The sequence below is a fragment of the Micropterus salmoides genome, unplaced genomic scaffold (assembly GCF_014851395.1).
Source record: "Micropterus salmoides isolate LMB-PRFRI ecotype aquatic unplaced genomic scaffold, ASM1485139v1 Ms_hic_scaffold_18, whole genome shotgun sequence".
In the NCBI taxonomy this organism is placed as follows: domain Eukaryota; kingdom Metazoa; phylum Chordata; class Actinopteri; order Centrarchiformes; family Centrarchidae; genus Micropterus; species Micropterus salmoides.
Window position 1 is genome coordinate 32,824,042 of NW_024040928.1, and position 19,195 is coordinate 32,843,236.

The following is a 19,195-nucleotide window of genomic DNA, read 5'->3' on the forward strand; positions in this document are numbered from 1 at the left end:
CTGTAGTACTGTAGTCCTGTTACTGTAGTCCTGTTACTGTGGTCCTGTTACTGTAGTCCTGTTACTGTGGTCCTGTTACTGTAGTACTGTTACTGTAGTCCTGTTACTGTGGTCCTGTTACTGTAGTCCTGTTACTGTAGTACTGTAGTACTGTTACTGTAGTCCTGTTACTGTGGTCCTGTTACTGTAGTCCTGTTACTGTAGTACTGTAGTACTGTTACTGTAGTCCTGTTACTGTGGTCCTGTTACTGTACTCCTGTTACTGTAGTCCTGTTACTGTAGTACTGTAGTCCTGTTACTGTAGTCCTGTTACTGTGGTCCTGTTACTGTAGTCCTGTTACTTTAGTACTGTAGTCCTGTTACTGTGGTCCTGTTACTGTAGTCCTGTTACTGTGGTCCTGTTACTGTAGTCCTGTTACTGTAGTCCTGTTACTGTGGTCCTGTTACTGTGGTCCTGTTACTGTGGTCCTGTTACTGTAGTCCTGTTACTGTGGTCCTGTTACTGTGGTACTGTTACTGTGGTCCTGTTACTGTAGTCCTGTTACTGTGGTCCTGTTACTGTAGTACTGTAGTACTGTTACTGTGGTCCTGTTACTGTAGTCCTGTTACTGTGGTCCTGTTACTGTAGTCCTGTTACTGTAGTCCTGTTACTGTGGTCCTGTTACTGTGGTCCTGTTACTGTAGTCCTGTTACTGTAGTCCTGTTACTGTGGTACTGTTACTGTGGTCCTGTTACTGTAGTCCTGTTACTGTGGTCCTGTTACTGTGGTCCTGTTACTGTAGTCCTGTTACTGTGGTCCTGTTACTCTAGTCCTGTTACTGTGGTCCTGTTACTGTGGTCCTGTTACTGTAGTACTGTAGTACTGTTACTGTGGTCCTGTTACTGTGGTCCTGTTACTGTAGTACTGTAGTACTGTTACTGTGGTCCTGTTACTGTGGTCCTGTTACTGTGGTCCTGTTACTGTAGTCCTGTTACTGTGGTCCTGTTACTGTAGTCCTGTTACTGTAGTACTGTTACTGTGGTCCTGTTACTGTAGTACTGTTACTGTGGTCCTGTTACTGTGGTACTGTTACTGTAGTACTGTGGTGTATTTGAACAGTGGTATTCTGCCTCAGTGCCGTGTATCTGTGTAGTAAATACTAGTCGGTGTACCCCCAGTGGGATGTGGGCCCTCAGGGGCCCCTCAGGTGCAGAGGCTCTGAGTCGTGGATCTGAATGTTAAATAAAGTTTTTGTCTTTGAACAAAGCCTGCTGGCAGCATGGACACGCAGCGTTCACTGTCTGCTCGTTCATCTGGACGCTGGGCCTCTCTCCCCAGACTGGTTACCAGGCAACCAGCAGCCGGAGGCCATGAGTGCTTTGTTCCCGCGGAGACAGAAAGAAGGGAGTGAAAGGTTTCCGGCCGCCATGACAGATGGTGCGTTCATGATCGCCGGAGCGTTTAAACTTCAGTTCCCTGATTCAGAAGCTTCCAGAGAACCTGCTGACGGCGTAATAAACGGACCCTGAACGCAGCACGAGAGGGTTTACAGCAACACAAGACGAACAACACCTGAGCAGACAGGTGTGTGCGTGAGGGGTCACAGGAAAGACGAGATCTCATAGTTGTTTCCTTCTTCGCTGCTGGACACAAATGAGCTGCTTTAAACCCAAAGTGAGACCAAAGGTCTTTTCTGCTGCTTCATCTGATCAAAACAAGAGATCTAACTGATCTCCAGAGTGTGGATCAGAAAAATAGATGTTGACCTCACTTATTTTACTCAAGTACTTTACTTACATCTAATGTTGAGGTTGAGTATTTTCAGATCCTCATAGTTTTTGTTTATTATCTGTTACAAGTTAGTGAGGAAAATAAAATAGATTTTGAGATTGAAAATAAAACTTTCAAATGTTTTCCACTTTGTTAAGGTCACAGCCAGCGTAACTGTTACAGCCGATACTACGAAGTTTAGAGATGAACTCGTTAAGACCTGAGATACAGCGAGTATCTGTCATACAGAATGAGCACTTTTACTTTTGATACTGAAGTACTTTCACTATAGAATACTTTTATACCTTTTACTTGAGTAGAATTTTGAGGACTTTAATTGTGGAGATGTTATTTATCCTCTTTAAAGTAAAGGAAACTTGTCCTCTATTTAAAGACAGTCAGTCCTTTGCTGCTGCTGCTTTCAGCTGCATGGTGCAGCGGCAGAGTTGTTACCCTTTGATCAGCAGGAGCAGGGTTCAAATCCAGCTCAGGGTCTGCGTGGCTCAAGCTTAGACAGTAATGTGGTACAATCAGGTTTACCAACATCTCCCCAGAGCTCCCAACTGCTTTTTAGGAGCACTCAAAAAGAGTCATGAGATCTCATCCGTTACTTCCATTTCTCCTGTTGTGATCTCAGTTCAGGATCCATTTGTCTTACCCAGGTCTCAAAACGTCAATCTCTCTTCATCTCATGCTTTTCTCCTGAGGGGTTTTAGGATTCAGATTGATCTCAAAAAGATGTGTTATTGAGATCTTAGTGTTTTCTGAAGAGTTAAAGGAAAGAGTGTTCTGAGCGAAAGCTTTTCCTCTGGGTACAGTTATATAACAGCAGATCTAAAGCAGCAGCACGCTAACGTGCTAATAGTGTGTGTGACTACTGCTAAGCCTCGTGGGGGGGGGGTTAATATCATCCAGTGTGACCTTGAGCAGGTTCCAGGGGGCCTTAAGGATGTTCCAGGGGGCCTCGAGTAAACGACAGTTTGTTATAGCAGCGGTGGTGATGGACCAGTGGTGTTGGTGTGAGAGACGCGGGTTCGATTCCCCACTGTGACACGTCCACCAACCTGAGCAAACTAGTGTCATTCTGACACTAGTTTCCAGGCTCCAGGTGCATTGTGGGACATTGGGAGGTGACAGTGGTCGTTTACAATTGAAACAAATGTAAATCTGAGCTTGTTTAATCCCCGTCACCACAGCAACCAACGAGCTCATTCACACACAGGCCACGCCCAGAGAGAGAGAGAGAGAGAGAGAGAGGAGGAGGAGGAGGAGGAGGGAGGGAGGGAGGGAGGGAGGGAGGGAAAGCAGGAGTAAAAGAAGAGGAGAGAGGAAACAAGGAAAGGAGGGATGAGTGCAGAAAGGACAGATGAAGGATGGAGGAAGGAAAGAAGGATTTCTAGATGAGAGGAAGGAAGGAGGTGAAAAGGGGGAACAAAGGAACACGGGGGGAGGGGCAGCAGAGAAATCTGGGGCACCAAGGACCACGTGGACTTTGCCATGACAACCGGCTCCCTCTGAGGGTCAGAGAGGAGGAGGGCAGTGATTGGCTGCTGCTGGAGCTGCAGTGCTGCAGGCGACCAGCAGGAGGAGACAGATCGTTTCTGACTTGTTCTATTAGTGTGATTAATGTCACTTCCTGTCTGCTCTGATGAGGAGCTCATCACACTTTGATCAGACTGACAGCAGCTCTGTTAAAATCTGTATTAATCTGAAGGGGTCAGCATTAACTGATTTCTTTAAAACGACAGCTCACATTAATCAAAACTTTTGGTTTCCAGCCTTGTAAATATGTCCAGAGGCCATTTTCCATCTGTCGTGCAAAACAACAACAACAACAACAACAAATGAAATAAACTAAACAGCACAGTGTAAAAGAAAAAATCATGTTCTGTGGTTTAAAATGCTGCTCATACAGGAAGTGCAGGATCCCACAACAAGGGGCTCCACGAAAGTATAGAACACTGCAGTCATCACGGATCATGCAGCGTCGTGTTTCAGGTCCCGTGGGTGTCGTTATTATCGCAGCGTCGCGTTTCAGGTCCCGTAGGTGTTGTTATTATCGCCGCATCGTGTTTCAGGTCCCGTAGGTGTCGTTATTATCGCCGCGTCGAGTTTCAGGTATCGTAGGTGTCGTTATTATCGCCGCGTCGTGTTTCAGGTATCGTAGGTGTCGTTATTATCGCCACGTCGTGTTTCAGGTATCGTAGGTGTCGTTATTATCGCCGCGTCGCGTTTCAGGTCCCGTTGGTGTCGTTATTATCGCCGCATTGTGTTTGAGGTATCGTTATTATCGCCGCATCGTGTTTCAGGTCCCGTAGGTGTCGTTATTATCGCAGCGTCGAGTTTCAGGTATCGTAGGTGTCGTTATTATCGCCGCGTCGTGTTTCAGGTATCGTTATTATCGCCGCGTCGTGTTTCAGGTCCTGTAGGTGTCGTTATTATCGCAGCGTCGAGTTTCAGGTATCGTAGGTGTCGTTATTATCGCTGCGTCGTTTTTCAGGTGTCGTTATTATCGCCGCGTCGTGTTTCAGGTCCTGTAGGTGTCGTTATTATCGCAGCGTCGAGTTTCAGATATCGTTATTATCGCCGCGTCGTGTTTCAGGTCCTGTAGGTGTCGTTATTATCGCAGCGTCGCGTTTCAGGTATCGTAGGTGTCGTTATTATAGCAGCGTCGAGTTTCAGGTATCGTAGGTGTCGTTATTATCGCAGCGTCGCGTTTCAGGTCCCGAAGGTGTCATTATTATCGCAGCGTCGCGTTTCAGGTCCCGTAGGTGTCGTTGTTATTGCCGCATCGAGTTTCAGGTATCGTAGGTGTCGTTATTATCGCCACGTCGCGTTTCAGGTATCGTAGGTGTCGTTATTATCGCAGCGTCGCGTTTCAGGTCCCATGGGTGTCGTTATTATCGCAGCGTCGAGTTTCAGGTATCGTAGGTGTCGTTATTATCGCAGTGTCGCGTTTCAGGTCCCGTAGGTGTCGTTATTATCGCAGCGTCGAGTTTCAGGTATCGTAGGTGTCGTTATTTTCGCCACGTAGTGTTTCAGGTATCGTAGGTGTCGTTATTATCGCAGCGTCGCGTTTCAGGTATCGTAGGTGTCGCTATTATCGCAGCGTCGCATTTCAGGTCCCGTAGGTGTCGTTGTTATTGCCGCATCGTGTTTCAGGTATCGTTATTATCGCAGCGTCGAGTTTCAGGTATCGTAGGTGTCGTTATTATCGCCTCGTCGCGTTTCAGGTCCCGAAGGTGTCATTATTATCGCAGCGTCGCGTTTCAGGTCCCGTAGGTGTCGTTATTATCGCCACGTCGCGTTTCAGGTATCGTAGGTGTCGTTATTATCGCAGCGTCGCGTTTCAGGTCCCGTAGGTGTCGTTATTATCGCCACGTCGCGTTTCAGGTATCGTAGGTGTCGTTATTATCGCAGCGTCGCGTTTCAGGTCCCGTGGGTGTCGTTATTATCGCAGCGTCGAGTTTCAGGTATCGTAGGTGTCGTTATTATCGCAGTGTCGCGTTTCAGGTCCCGTAGGTGTCGTTATTATCGTCACGTCGCGTTTCAGGTGTCGTAGGTGTCGTTATTATCGCAGCGTCGCGTTTCAGTTCCCATGGGTGTCGTTATTATCGCAGCGTCGAGTTTCAGGTATCGTAGGTGTCGTTATTATCGCAGCGTCGCGTTTCAGGTATCGTAGGTGTCGCTATTATCGCAGCGTCGCATTTCAGGTCCCGTAGGTGTCGTTGTTATTGCCGCATCGAGTTTCAGGTATCGTAGGTGTCGTTATTATCGCAGTGTCGCGTTTCAGGTCCCGTAGGTGTCGTTATTATCGCCACGTCGCGTTTCAGGTATCGTAGGTGTCGTTATTATCGCAGCGTCGCGTTTCAGGTCCCATGGGTGTCGTTATTATCGCAGCGTCGAGTTTCAGGTATCGTAGGTGTCGTTATTATCGCAGTGTCGCGTTTCAGGTCCCGTAGGTGTCGTTATTATCGCCACGTCGCGTTTCAGGTATCGTAGGTGTCGTTATTATCGCAGCGTCGCGTTTCAGGTCCCATGGGTGTCGTTATTATCGCAGCGTCGAGTTTCAGGTATCGTAAGTGTCGTTATTTTCGCCACGTAGTGTTTCAGGTATCGTAGGTGTCGTTATTATCGCAGCGTCGCGTTTCAGGTATCGTAGGTGTCGCTATTATCGCAGCGTCGCATTTCAGGTCCCGTAGGTGTCGTTGTTATTGCCGCATCGAGTTACAGGTATCGTAGGTGTCGTTATTATCGCCACGTCGCGTTTCAGGTATCGTAGGTGTCGTTATTATCGCAGCGTCGCGTTTCAGGTCCCATGGGTGTCGTTATTATCGCAGCGTCGAGTTTCAGGTATCGTAGGTGTCGTTATTATCGCAGTGTCGCGTTTCAGGTCCCGTAGGTGTCGTTATTATCGCAGCGTCGCGTTTCAGGTATCGTAGGTGTCGTTATTTTCGCCACGTAGTGTTTCAGGTATCGTAGTTGTCGTTATTATCGCAGCGTCGCGTTTCAGGTATCGTAGGTGTCGCTATTATCGCAGCGTCGCATTTCAGGTCCCGTAGGTGTCGTTGTTATTGCCGCATCGTGTTTCAGGTATCGTTATTATCGCAGCGTCGAGTTTCAGGTATCGTAGGTGTCGTTATTATCGCCTCGTCGCGTTTCAGGTCCCGAAGGTGTCATTATTATCGCAGCGTCGCGTTTCAGGTCCCGTAGGTGTCGTTATTATCGCCACGTCGCGTTTCAGGTATCGTAGGTGTCGTTATTATCGCAGCGTCGCGTTTCAGGTCCCGTAGGTGTCGTTATTATCGCCACGTCGCGTTTCAGGTATCGTAGGTGTCGTTATTATCGCAGCGTCGCGTTTCAGGTCCCGTGGGTGTCGTTATTATCGCAGCGTCGAGTTTCAGGTATCGTAGGTGTCGTTATTATCGCAGTGTCGCGTTTCAGGTCCCGTAGGTGTCGTTATTATCGTCACGTCGCGTTTCAGGTGTCGTAGGTGTCGTTATTATCGCAGCGTCGCGTTTCAGGTCCCATGGGTGTCGTTATTATCGCAGCGTCGAGTTTCAGGTATCGTAGGTGTCGTTATTATCGCAGCGTCGCGTTTCAGGTATCGTAGGTGTCGCTATTATCGCAGCGTCGCATTTCAGGTCCCGTAGGTGTCGTTGTTATTGCCGCATCGAGTTTCAGGTATCGTAGGTGTCGTTATTATCGCAGTGTCGCGTTTCAGGTCCCGTAGGTGTCGTTATTATCGCCACGTCGCGTTTCAGGTATCGTAGGTGTCGTTATTATCGCAGCGTCGCGTTTCAGGTCCCATGGGTGTCGTTATTATCGCAGCGTCGAGTTTCAGGTGTCGTAGGTGTCGTTATTATCGCAGTGTCGCGTTTCAGGTCCCGTAGGTGTCGTTATTATCGCAGCGTCGAGTTTCAGGTATCGTAGGTGTCGTTATTTTCGCCACGTAGTGTTTCAGGTATCGTAGGTGTCGTTATTATCGCAGCGTCGCGTTTCAGGTATCGTAGGTGTCGCTATTATCGCAGCGTCGCATTTCAGGTCCCGTAGGTGTCGTTGTTATTGCCGCGTCGTGTTTCAGGTCCCGTTGGTGTCGTTATTATCGCAGCGTCGAGTTTCAGGTATCGTAGGTGTCGTTATTATCGCAGCGTCGCGTTTCAGGTCCCGTAGGTGTCGTTATTATCGCAGCGTTGCGTTTCAGGTCCCGTAGGTGTCGTTATTATCGCAGCGTCGCATTTCAGGTCCCGTAGGTGTCGTTATTATTGCCGCATCGTGTTTCATGTGTCGTTATTATCGCAGCGTCGCGTTTCATGTCCCGAAGGGGTCGTTATTATCGCAGCGTCGCGTTTCAGGTATCGTAGGTGTCGTTATTATCGCAGCGTCGCGTTTCAGGTATCGTAGGTGTCGTTATTATCGCAGCGTTGCGTGTCAGGTATCGTAGGTGTCGTTATTATCGCAGCGTCGCGTTTCAGGTCCCGTTGGTGTCGTTATTATCGCCGCATTGTGTTTGAGGTATCGTTATTATCGCCGCATCGTGTTTCAGGTCCCGTGGGTGTCGTTATTATCGCAGCGTCGAGTTTCAGGTATCGTAGGTGTCGTTATTATCGCTGCGTCGTTTTTCATGTGTCGTTATTATCGCCGCGTCGTGTTTCAGGTCCTGTAGGTGTCGTTATTATCGCAGCGTCGAGTTTCAGATATCGTTATCATCGCCGCGTCGTGTTTCAGGTCCTGTAGGTGTCGTTATTATCGCAGCGTCGTGTTTCAGGTACCGTAGATGTCGTTGTCAACGGCACGTCGTGTTTCAGGTATCGTAGGTGTCGTTATTATCGCAGCGTCGCGTTTCAGGTCCCGTAGGTGTCGTTATTATCGCCGCGTCATGTTTCAGGTATCGTAGGTGTCGTTATTATCGCAGCGTTGTGTGTCAGGTCCCGTTGGTGTCGTTATTATCGCAGCGTCGTGTTTCAGGTACCGTAGATGTCGTTGTCAACGGCACGTCGTGTTTCAGGTACCGTAGATGTCGGTGACGCTGGATGCTGTGCCCCTTTTTAACTTACAAACTATTTCTAGCCAGTTTTGGAATACTGCATGTTTTTTCTCCATTAGTTTGCTGGCCAGTTGTGTCGAGCTGCTCCTCTAAACATTAAGGTGAACTCACGCTTTCACACCAGGATACTGAGGTAGAAACCAGAAATATGTTCATCCTTCATACGTTGCGTTTTTCAGATTCCTGTGTAAATTTATTCATAAAAATCACAACAGAAAGTGTTAATGACCAAACCTCCAGTTAAATCGAAGCAGTGACACAGAAGTGAAACAGAATCAGAAGCGTGATTTTTATTAAGAGAGGAATCATAAAAAGCTCATAAAAACATACAGTGAGAGAAAATCACAATCATGCAGACGGTTTAGTTTCCACTTGAACATCTGACTCACAATAGGCTTGGAGTTATTGAGTATCTTAGATGGGTCTAGGCTATCATTGTGCTAAGCTAGGTTAACCACATCTTTAACTTAAATCATTTTGCAGAGTGCTGGCAGCGACAAACCGACAAAGATATTTTAGTGTTTGACAGTCATGAAGGAGCAAAAACCCAACGACCCAAGTAAATCCAACGGAACCTATACAGAACCACTGCTCAGTAACCACTGGTCCACTTTTTATTAACCACTGGACCACTGCTCAGTAACCACTGGACCACTGCTCAGTAACCACTGGTCCACTTCTTATTAACCACTGGACCACTGCTCAGTAACCACTGGACCACTGCTCAGTAACCACTGGTCCACATCTTATTACACACTGGACCACTTCTTATTAACCACTGGACCACTGCTCAGTAACCACTGGTCCACATCTTATTACACACTGGACCACTTCTTATTAACCACTGGTCCACTTCTTATTAACCACTGGTCCACTGTTCAGTAACTACTGGACCACTGCTCAGTAACCACTGGTCCACTTCTTATTAACCACTGGACCACTGCTCAGTAACCACTGGTCCACTTCTTATTAACCACTGGTCCACGGTTCAGTAACTACTGGACCACTGCTCAGTAACCACTGGTCCACTTCTTATTAACCACTGGACCACTGCTCATTAACAACTGGACCACTGCTCATTAACCACTGGACCACTGCTCAGTAACCAATGGACCACTGCTCAGTAACCAATGGACCACTTCTTATTAACCACTGGACCACTGCTCATTAACAACTGGACCACTGCTCAGTAACCACTGGTCCACTTCTTATTAACCACTGGACCACTGCTCATTAACAACTGGACCACTGCTCAGTAACCAATGGACCACTTCTTATTAACCACTGGACCACTGCTCATTAACAACTGGACCACTGCTCAGTAACCACTGGTCCACTTCTTATTAACCACTGGACCACTGCTCATTAACAACTGGACCACTGCTCATTAACAACTGGACCACTGCTCATTAACCACTGGACCACTGCTCATTAACAACTGGACCACTGCTCAGTAACCACTGGTCCACTTCTTATTAACCACTGGACCACTGCTCATTAACAACTGGACCACTGCTCAGTAACCAATGGACCACTTCTTATTAACCACTGGACCACTGCTCATTAACAACTGGACCACTGCTCAGTAACCAATGGACCACTGCTCAGTAACTACTGGTCCACTTCTTATTAACCACTGGACTACTGCTCATTAGCCACTGGACCACTGCTCAGTAACTACTGGTCCACTTCTTATTAACCACTGGTCCACTGCTCAGTAACCACTGGTCCACTTCTTATTAACCACTGGACCACTGCTCATTAACAACTGGACCACTGCTCAGTAACCAATGGACCACTGCTCAGTAACTACTGGTCCACATCTTATTAACCACTGGACTACTGCTCATTAACAACTGGACCACTGCTCAGTAACCAATGGTCCACTGCTCAGTAACCACTGGACCACTGCTCATTAACCACTGGACCACTGCTCAGTAACCACTGGTCCACTTCTTATTAACCACTGGACCACTGCTCATTAACCACTGGACCACTGCTCATTAACAACTGGACCACTGCTCAGTAACCACTGGTCCACTTCTTATTAACCACTGGACCACTGCTCATTAACAACTGGACCACTGCTCAGTAACCAATGGACCACTGCTCAGTAACTACTGGTCCACTTCTTATTAACCACTGGTCCACTGCTCAGTAACCACTGGTCCACTTCTTATTAACCACTGGACCACTGCTCATTAACAACGGGACCACTGCTCAGTAACCAATGGACCACTGCTCAGTAACTACTGGTCCACTTCTTATTAACCACTGGACCACTGCTCATTAACAACTGGACCACTGCTCAGTAACCAATGGACCACTGCTCAGTAACTACTGGTCCACATCTTATTAACCACTGGACTACTGCTCATTAACAACTGGACCACTGCTCAGTAACCAATGGTCCACTGCTCAGTAACCACTGGACCACTGCTCATTAACCACTGGACCACTGCTCAGTAACCACTGGTCCACTTCTTATTAACCACTGGACCACTGCTCATTAACAACGGGACCACTGCTCAGTAACCAATGGACCACTGCTCAGTAACTACTGGTCCACATCTTATTAACCACTGGACTACTGCTCATTAGCCACTGGACCACTGCTCAGTAACTACTGGTCCACTTCTTATTAACCACTGGACCACTGTTCAGTAACTACTGGTCCACTGCTCAGTAACCACTGGTCCACTGCTCGTTAATGTCATTGGTTGCCAACATTACTTGCGGCGACTGGATCTGAAGACCTCCTATTACACTCTTTACATGTCACAGACTGAATGATTTAATTTGCTCACTGTCAACACCAACTGGCCCAGACTGGATCAGACATGGTCCAACTTTATCCCACCAGTCATCAGAAATCACATTCATCACCAGAGATACAGTCCACACTTTCGTGAGCGGTGTAGAAGTGCGGCAGAAGAGATCAGTTGGTCAATTCCACTCCGACTTCTGACCTCCGTTTGCCAGTGTTGTCAGAAACAGCTGAGACGACAAACTGTCTCCTGGCTGATTGTCAGCAGAAATTTAAAATAACCTTGCTGTGTGCTCCACAGGACGAAAACAGCTAAACAGCATTTCTTTGACTGACTGATCTTCGGCCTGCAGTGAAACCAGAAAGCTCATGGTGACGCTGGGAGACTTGATCCATCATTACAGATACTGTTTATAAGTTCACAACATCCAGGATGTACCGCTGTCTGATCCACGGCTGAGCCTGACTGACAGACTCAAACCTTTTTATTGAGGCATCAACACGACTTGTTCTCGTAGATCATAAACCTGAAACCTTGTTTCTTTTGTTCGTTTAACACTAATGAACTGTACAGCCTCAGGGGAGGTACTGTGGTGGAGCTTTATTGTGTCCAGTGTTGTGTTTACAGCAATGTGACGAGCCAATCACAGCTCAGTCTGAAGCATCGCCAGCTTGTTTATTCTAGAATGTCTTGTCTGGTCAAACATTTGATCTTGGTTTTCCTGTTGAAGCTTCCAGGTTGTTTTATTCAGGCAGTCTGACTGTTTTCTGATGTTTTCGAGCATCAATCTAAGAAATGGAGAAAGCTAAATGTATCCATCCAGAGTTCGTCTCACTGACACTGTTCAAACCCTGATTTGATTATTTAGCACCCTTTGCCTTTTTAAAGAACAATTAGACACCAAAAGGTACAAATCTGGTTTCATGACATACAAAAGTGTCCCTGTCACTCTCAAGGACAGACTCATCTTGTCACAAAACATCTGTGTGCAGGCTTCATTACAGGTTTAAGGAGTCATTCAAATGTTGCCTCGTATGCTGATGTTTACAAAACCAGTTCCATCTGAAGGCATCAGACCTGCAGAGCTCTGAGGACACAGCAACAGTTTTCCAAACTTCAGATCTGGACGGCATCGATGGCACTTTTCTTTGGCTCCTCAGATTCAGAACTTATTGACAGTCTCCCGGAGGTCCCGGAAGTCATTTACGGCTACAGAGCATCTCTTGAGACCTTGGAGGTTTTGAAGCCGGTCAGTTTGTTCCAGCTCGTCCTGGTCTTTCAGAGGTCCATGCCTCCTCAGGTCGAATGCTAACCGGTCACAGGGATGTGGACCTGCTTGGATGGCACCTCCTGCTCAGCTGGGGCGACCGGGACATTGATGTTTGGGTCGTCGTCGACCTGGTAACACTTTCCCAGGTTCTTGATGATGTTAAAGTTGGACCGGGCTGTTTCTGCCAGGCTGTTCTCCAGAATCCAACCGTCCGACTCTGAGTCAGGATCACCCAGCCGGAGAACGTTCTCCATGGCCGTCTGCAGGTACCGGACTCCTGTCAAAACCAGCAGCTGGTGGGAGAAGAAAAACACGGTGTCTTTGGTGTGGCATGGACTCAGGGCTGGACAGACCTGACCAGCGCTCACCAATATGTGGAATGAAGAATTTCAAATACACAATGACAAAGGGCAGCTGGTCTTTTTCTAATAGTTACAGAGGATGGGTAGATTTATAGCAGTTAGAGGGACAGAGAAGGCCAGCATGGGAAATTCATCACTGATCAGATCATTAATATATAATCACAGATCATTAATATATAATCACATGTCATCTACATAGTGTATAATATCAGGGTGTTTTCTAAGAGAAAGAACTGACTGAAACTATCGCTGCAGGTGGCGAGCCAGGAGAGCTATCTGTTGCAAGACGTGCCAGTAAAAAAAGGACGGGTAAGGTCGGGGCCTTCAGGGATACAGCGATTCACGACTTAAAATGAATGTGGAACCGGCGCCCTACTATTGGCGCTCATGCCCTTAACCTTCTGATGACATTCTGCCAGCTTAATACCAACCCAAACTGGACCCAGAACAGCTGCGGAGTTGTTGAAAGGATTTTAATGGCCGTGGATCTTTACCTCAAACAGCCAGATGAGGAGCACGGTGAGGCCGATGGACTGCATGATGCCGGTGTAGTGGTCCATCAGGGCCTGCCGGCAGCCTCTCCTCCACAGGTTCAGCTGCTGGCTCTGCTGGTTATAGTTGAAATGTGCCGAGCTGTTGCTGACCTGCTGCTGGATGCAGGGCCGAGGGGAGAAGGTGCTGCAGCAGCTGAAGGGAACGCCGTCCATCAGGTACTTCCCCTCCACGTTGCTCCTCAGACGGCTGCAGGAAGGAGCAGCCAGCTGTTAATGGCTGCTACTGTTACTACCGCTACCGCCACTACTGCTACTACTGCTACTACTACTGCTACTGCTGCTATTGCTACTGTTACTACCGCTACTGCTGCTACTGCCACTACTGCTGCTACTGCTACTACTACTGCTACTGCTGCTATTGCTACTGTTACTACCGCTACCGCCACTACTGCTACTACTGCTACTACTTCTACTGCTACTACTGCTACTACTACTGCTACTGCTGCTACTGCTATTACTTCTACTGCTACTACTGCTACTGCTGCTACTGCTACTACTGCTACTACTGCTATTACTTCTACTGCTACTACTACTGCTACTGCTGCTACTGCCACTACTGCTATTACTTCTACTGCTACTACTGCTACTGCTGCTACTGCTACTACTGCTACTACTGCTATTACTTCTACTGCTACTACTACTGCTACTGCTGCTACTGCTGCTACTGCCACTACTGCTACTACTGCTATTACTTCTACTGCTACTACTGCTACTACTGCTGCTACTGCCACTACTGCTACTACTGCTATTACTTCTACTGCTACTACTACTGCTACTACTGCTACTACTGCTACTGCTACTACTGCTGCTACTGCTACTACTGCTATTACTTCTACTGCTACTGCTGCTACTGCTGCTACTGCTACTACTGCTACTACTGCTATTACTTCTACTGCTACTACTACTGCTACTGCTGCTACTGCTACTACTGCTACTACTGCTATTACTTCTACTGCTACTACTACTGCTACTGCTGCTACTGCCACTACTGCTACTACTGCTATTACTTCTACTGCTACTACTGCTACTACTACTGCTACTGCTGCTGCTACTGCTTCTACTACTACTGCTGCTACTGCTGCTACTGCTGCTACTACTGCTACTGCTACTGCTACTACTGCTACTACTGCTACTACTACTGCTGCTGCTGTTACTGCTACTACTGCTGCTACTGCTGCTACTGCTGCTACTGCTACCGCTACTGCTGTTGCTACTGCTACTACTAATGCTACTACTGCTACTACTGCTACTACTAATGCTACTACTACTACTACTACTGTTACTACTGCTGCTACTGCTGCTACTGCTACCGCTATTGCTGCTGCTACTGCTACTGCGACCGCTATTGCTGCTGCTACTGCTACTGCTACTGCTGCTACTGCTGCTACTAATGCTACTACTACTACTACTACTGTTACTACTGCTGCTACTGCTGCTACTGCTACCGCTACTGCTGCTGCTACCGCTATTGCTGCTGCTACTGCTACTGCTACTACTGCTACTACTGCTACTACTAATGCTACTACTACTACTACTACTGTTACTACTGCTGCTACTGCTACTGCTGCTGCTGCTACTGCTACTGCTACCGCTATTGCTGCTGCTACTGCTACTGCTGCTGCTACTGCTACCGCTACTGCTGCTGCTACTGCTACCGCTATTGCTGCTGCTACTGCTACTGCTGCTACTGCTACTACTAATGCTACTACTACTACTACTACTGTTACTACTGCTGCTACTGCTGCTGCTACTACTGCTACTACTAATGCTACTACTACTACTACTACTGTTACTACTGCTGCTACTGCTACCGCTATTGCTGCTGCTACTGCTACTACTACTGCTGCTACTGCTGCTACTGCTACCGCTATTGCTACTGCTACTGCTACTACTACTGCTACTAATGCTACTAATGCTACTACTACTACTACTACTACTGTTACTACTGCTGCTACTGCTGCTACTGCTGCTACTAATGCTACTACTACTACTACTACTACTGCTTCTGCTGCTGCTACTGCTACCGCTACTGCTACCGCTACTGCTGCTGCTACTGCTACCGCTATTGCTGCTGCTACTGCTACTGCTACTACTGCTACTACTACTACTACATCTACTACTGCTACTACTACTGCTGCTACTGCTGCTACTGCTACCGCTATTGCTACTGCTACCGCTACTGCTGCTGCTACTGCTACCGCTATTGCTGCTGCTACTGCTACTGCTACTACTGCTACTACTACTACTACAGCTACTACTGCTACTACTAATGCTACTACTACTACTACTACTGTTACTACTGCTGCTACTGCTGCTGCTGCTACTGCTATTGCTGCTGCTACTGCTACTGCTACTACTGCTATTATCAGTGCTACTATGTTCACCGCTGCTCAGAGTATTTCAGTCAGCACCGCTCCATTGTCACTAACATTTCTTATTTACTCAAATTTCCTTTAATGAGGCCAGTGTGTTGGGAATATTAACCTACTGAGAGGTTCTGTAGTGCTGAACTCAGTGTTCTGGTTTCTGGTGTTGGTGTGATGGTTCACCATCCAAACACTCACTGGAGACATGGTGGTGCAGTTTTCACATCTAAATGAAGATGTGTGACCAAATACAATAAATGACTTCCAACACCAGAATCCACAAGGGTCTACTGCAGCTGGATCCATTGGGTTCCACAACAGAACCAAACTAGAATCCAAGCTGATCCTCTAACAAAGATCCACCAGAACCCGGTATCTAGATTAAGGGAGATCCATCAGAATCCACCTTTAATCCAAATTATTAAAGAGGATCCACTAACCCCCAGAAGAACAGCTGGGTCCCACTAGAACGTAGTCTTTGGGGTTGTGTAGTCCTACAGAGACCACTCAGGATCTAATCTATAAAGCTGCCTTCAGATTGAATTGATCTTATTTATTGATTCACCAGAGGCAGCTGACAGACGTTAGTTGTAGTTGAAACTGCTGAGCTGGTGTGTTAGTGGAGTCGTGCACTTTGGGATAAACCAGATTTGATCTATTTTAACTTGACACGACTCAGTTTGCTTCACCTGGAGTAGTTTCACACTGACTCTCATCTTTCACTGGCTGTCAGACTGCTCCATGTCGGATATTTCACACTCTAGTTAGACATACTGGACTCAGGTAAAATCCAGTATTCACCAGGATCCACTAGAAACTGTTGGACTCTACGAGACTGAGACAGAACCTGCCAGAATTCAGCAGGATTTATTGGGTCCAACAAGGATCCTCTCAAATCCAAAAGAGACTCCAAAAGACTCCAGTGAATCCCAGCAGGTCTGGCTCCACTTACTCCACCACGGTGCTGCTGGTCATGTCCAGATAGCGGTTGCTGATCCACTGGACCTGAAACCAGTCCCGGTACCCAGTGTTCCCACAGCACTGGAACTGGATCTGCAGCAAGTCCAGAGTTCTCTTCAGGTAGCAGCGGCCCGGCGTGTCCGTGTCCTTGTAGTACCGCATGGCGTTCCTCAGGCCCAGCAGCAGTGACTCCTCCAGCTGGCTGTGGATGCTGTAGCACATGAGCGCCCCCACCAGGATGCAGGAGGTGAAGAAGAAGGTGCAGACGACGTACGGCATCATCACCAGCTTCCAGCGTAGGAACTTGTTGGTGTCGGCGCAGTCTAGGCAGATCTTCCCACCCAGGAAATTGATGCAGCAGGCCGCCAGGCCCGTGATGATCAGCGTGTGTGGCACGTAGAGGATCCCCTGGTCTGACATCACTTCCTGCCATTTCTGAATCTCTACTTTGAGGAATAAGCCCAGGCCGAAGAGGATCGCTCCCGTCACCACAGAGATCCAGTTGAGCAGCCAGAGGACTTCGGCTAGCTTCTCCCTCTCCGCCTTGGTGAAGGTCACCTTCCCCACCGCCATGTCAGTCCTGCAGTTTTACGCGACTCACGTCCAGGCAGCCGAGAACATGGTCAAAACACGCCTGAGGGTCCAGAACCACGAGGTGCTGCATTAGAAACCTCTCTTGTCTAAATAGTTATTTTCTACGTGACGTGATCTCAGAGGTAAATTTATTTTCAGCTGTTTGTGTGTGAATGTTGAAAAGTGGTCCCTTAATTAGAGGTTGGCGTTCCCCTTAATGCCCCGCCTCGCCTGGCCCAGCTCGGGCCTCGTCTGGCCCAGCTCGGGTAGCACCGAAGCTAGCTGGCCTACGCTGAGTCACAGCCGAGACTCTTTTATGGCTGCACGTTTCCAGCGAATGCAAATGTTAATTTGTCCAAAGCTCAGTGACGGATCTGGTTCTTATATTCCATGAGTTTGTAAAAAGCACCAGAACATCTGCGGGGTTCGAAGAGCGAAAGCCTCCCAGACGGTCCGTTCCAATCAGGTCTCACCGGCCCCTCGTCTGTTCGACCATCAGCCGGCGGGTCACACGGTCTGCGGTCACCTCATCGCCCTCACATCCAGTCCACAGGACCCGGGGAGGTCAGAGGTCGGGGGGGCGCTCCCTTCAGAGGAGTGCTGGAGGAAAGAGGAGGGAGGAGGCCGGCGGCTGCTCTCTGCAGAGCGTCATAAGGAGCTTAGTGAGGTATTTTAGGTTCTCTTGACTGCAGTCCACAACTCCAAGACACAGCCGGAATGTGACCCCTGCAGGGGGACAAGAAGGTGAAAGGTCAAAGAGATACTGGACCTCATGAACCCTGTCTGTGTGGAACCTGTTGACAGAAAGAAATGTTCCCATATTTCAAAGATATTCTGCGGAGACCTACCGCTCGTCCTCTGACGCTGTTCATGGCAGAAAACTGCTCAGTGATCACTTTCATACTAAAGTGCAGTTAACCAACAACAGCTCAGGTTTCAGTGCAGACAGGGACCAGGACCAGGACCAGGACCAGGACTGTTCTGCAGCCTGAGGTTCTTACAGCTCGTCACTAACGTTCATAAATATCTCCAGTCGTTCAAACCCAAAGCTCCTGCGAGACTTCAGAGGTTATTTAACTAAGATGAGACACACGGAGCTGAAGATAAAGCAGACAGAACTTTACCTCGCTGACCTGCGGGACATTCAGCGGCTCGTCCGTCTCCCCTCCAGCCTCCCATCGTCTCCGGCAGGTCGGCCAAACCTCCAGAGCAGTTGGACAAATATTGTGTCTGAATGAGGTTTTCAGGCGCCTGCTGACCTGCGCTGCTAATCTCCTTACAGCTAATCAGCCTCGTAATACGCTGAGAAATCTCCAACCCCCCCCCCCCTCACCGGCTGTACCATCAGCAGGACGCCGCAGCGCATCCACCCGACTGGGTGCACCGGGACACGGTAGAGTACAGCAGAGTCCCGGTCCGTCTGAGACTCCTGTGGCCTTTCTTTGTTTCCTGTGAACCCTGGCAAATGGGTTTTTCTCTGTCTTACAGCTTCTGTGTCTCCCACGCCATCAGCATCATCACGCTTAACCAGGACCGCCATCATTCCTCCACGCTCGCCTGGTCTCACCTGCCACACCTCCCCAGCCTCTGTCTAACCTTTGGCAGCGTGAGTCTCTAAAGTAAGGACACGGATTCTCTGAGGCTCCTGCTGAGCTCTGAAAACTGTCCACACGGACCTGCTCTGCTGCGACATCTGTGGGAAGAAGGAGTGCAGCTCTTCCAACAGGACCACCTGTCAGCATGTGGCTGCTGCTCTCTATCAGATTCAGCAGGTTGTCTTCGAACGCTCGTCCTACGAAGACGAAGGAGTCCTCAGTGAGAGGACCCTCCCCCTGTAGATACTACAGACCTGCTCACTGGGACCTCTCTGGTCCTCATCCCAACACCTGCTCCCTGCTTCGTGTCTGCTGGTCTATGTGTTCTAATAATATCACGCAGTGACTTAAAGGTCCAGGTCCTGGCCCAGGTCCAGGTCCAGGTTTAAGTCCAGGTCCAGGTCCAGGTCCAAGTCCAAGTCCAAGTCCAGGTCCAGGTTTAAGTCCAAG

The 19,195-nt window shown here is 48.4% G+C and overlaps 1 protein-coding gene across 1 annotated transcript; it reads right to left on the reverse strand.

Moving 5' to 3' along the window:
- Positions 1-8,589: 8,589 nt before the first annotated feature.
- Positions 8,590-18,017, reverse strand: LOC119909075 (photoreceptor outer segment membrane glycoprotein 2-like). Its single transcript, XM_038727130.1, has 3 exons — positions 16,570-18,017; positions 13,192-13,438; positions 8,590-12,628 (listed from the first exon to the last, which is right to left on the reverse strand). The coding sequence occupies exons 1-3, from the start codon at positions 17,148-17,150 to the stop codon at positions 12,374-12,376; spliced, it is 1,083 nt and encodes a 360-aa protein (XP_038583058.1). The 5' UTR covers positions 17,151-18,017; the 3' UTR covers positions 8,590-12,373.
- Positions 18,018-19,195: the final 1,178 nt, after the last annotated feature.

Coding starts and splice junctions, on each gene's coding strand:
- LOC119909075 (XM_038727130.1), bottom strand. CDS start 17,150: ATGGCGGTGGGGAAGGTGACCTTCACCAAGGCGGAGAGGGAGAAGCTA. Junction 13,439..16,569: donor ACCAGCAGCACCGTGGTGGA/GTAAGTGGAGCC, acceptor TCCTTCCTGCAG/CCGTCTGAGGAGCAACGTGG. Junction 12,629..13,191: donor TCCTCATCTGGCTGTTTGAG/GTAAAGATCCAC, acceptor TTCTCCCACCAG/CTGCTGGTTTTGACAGGAGT.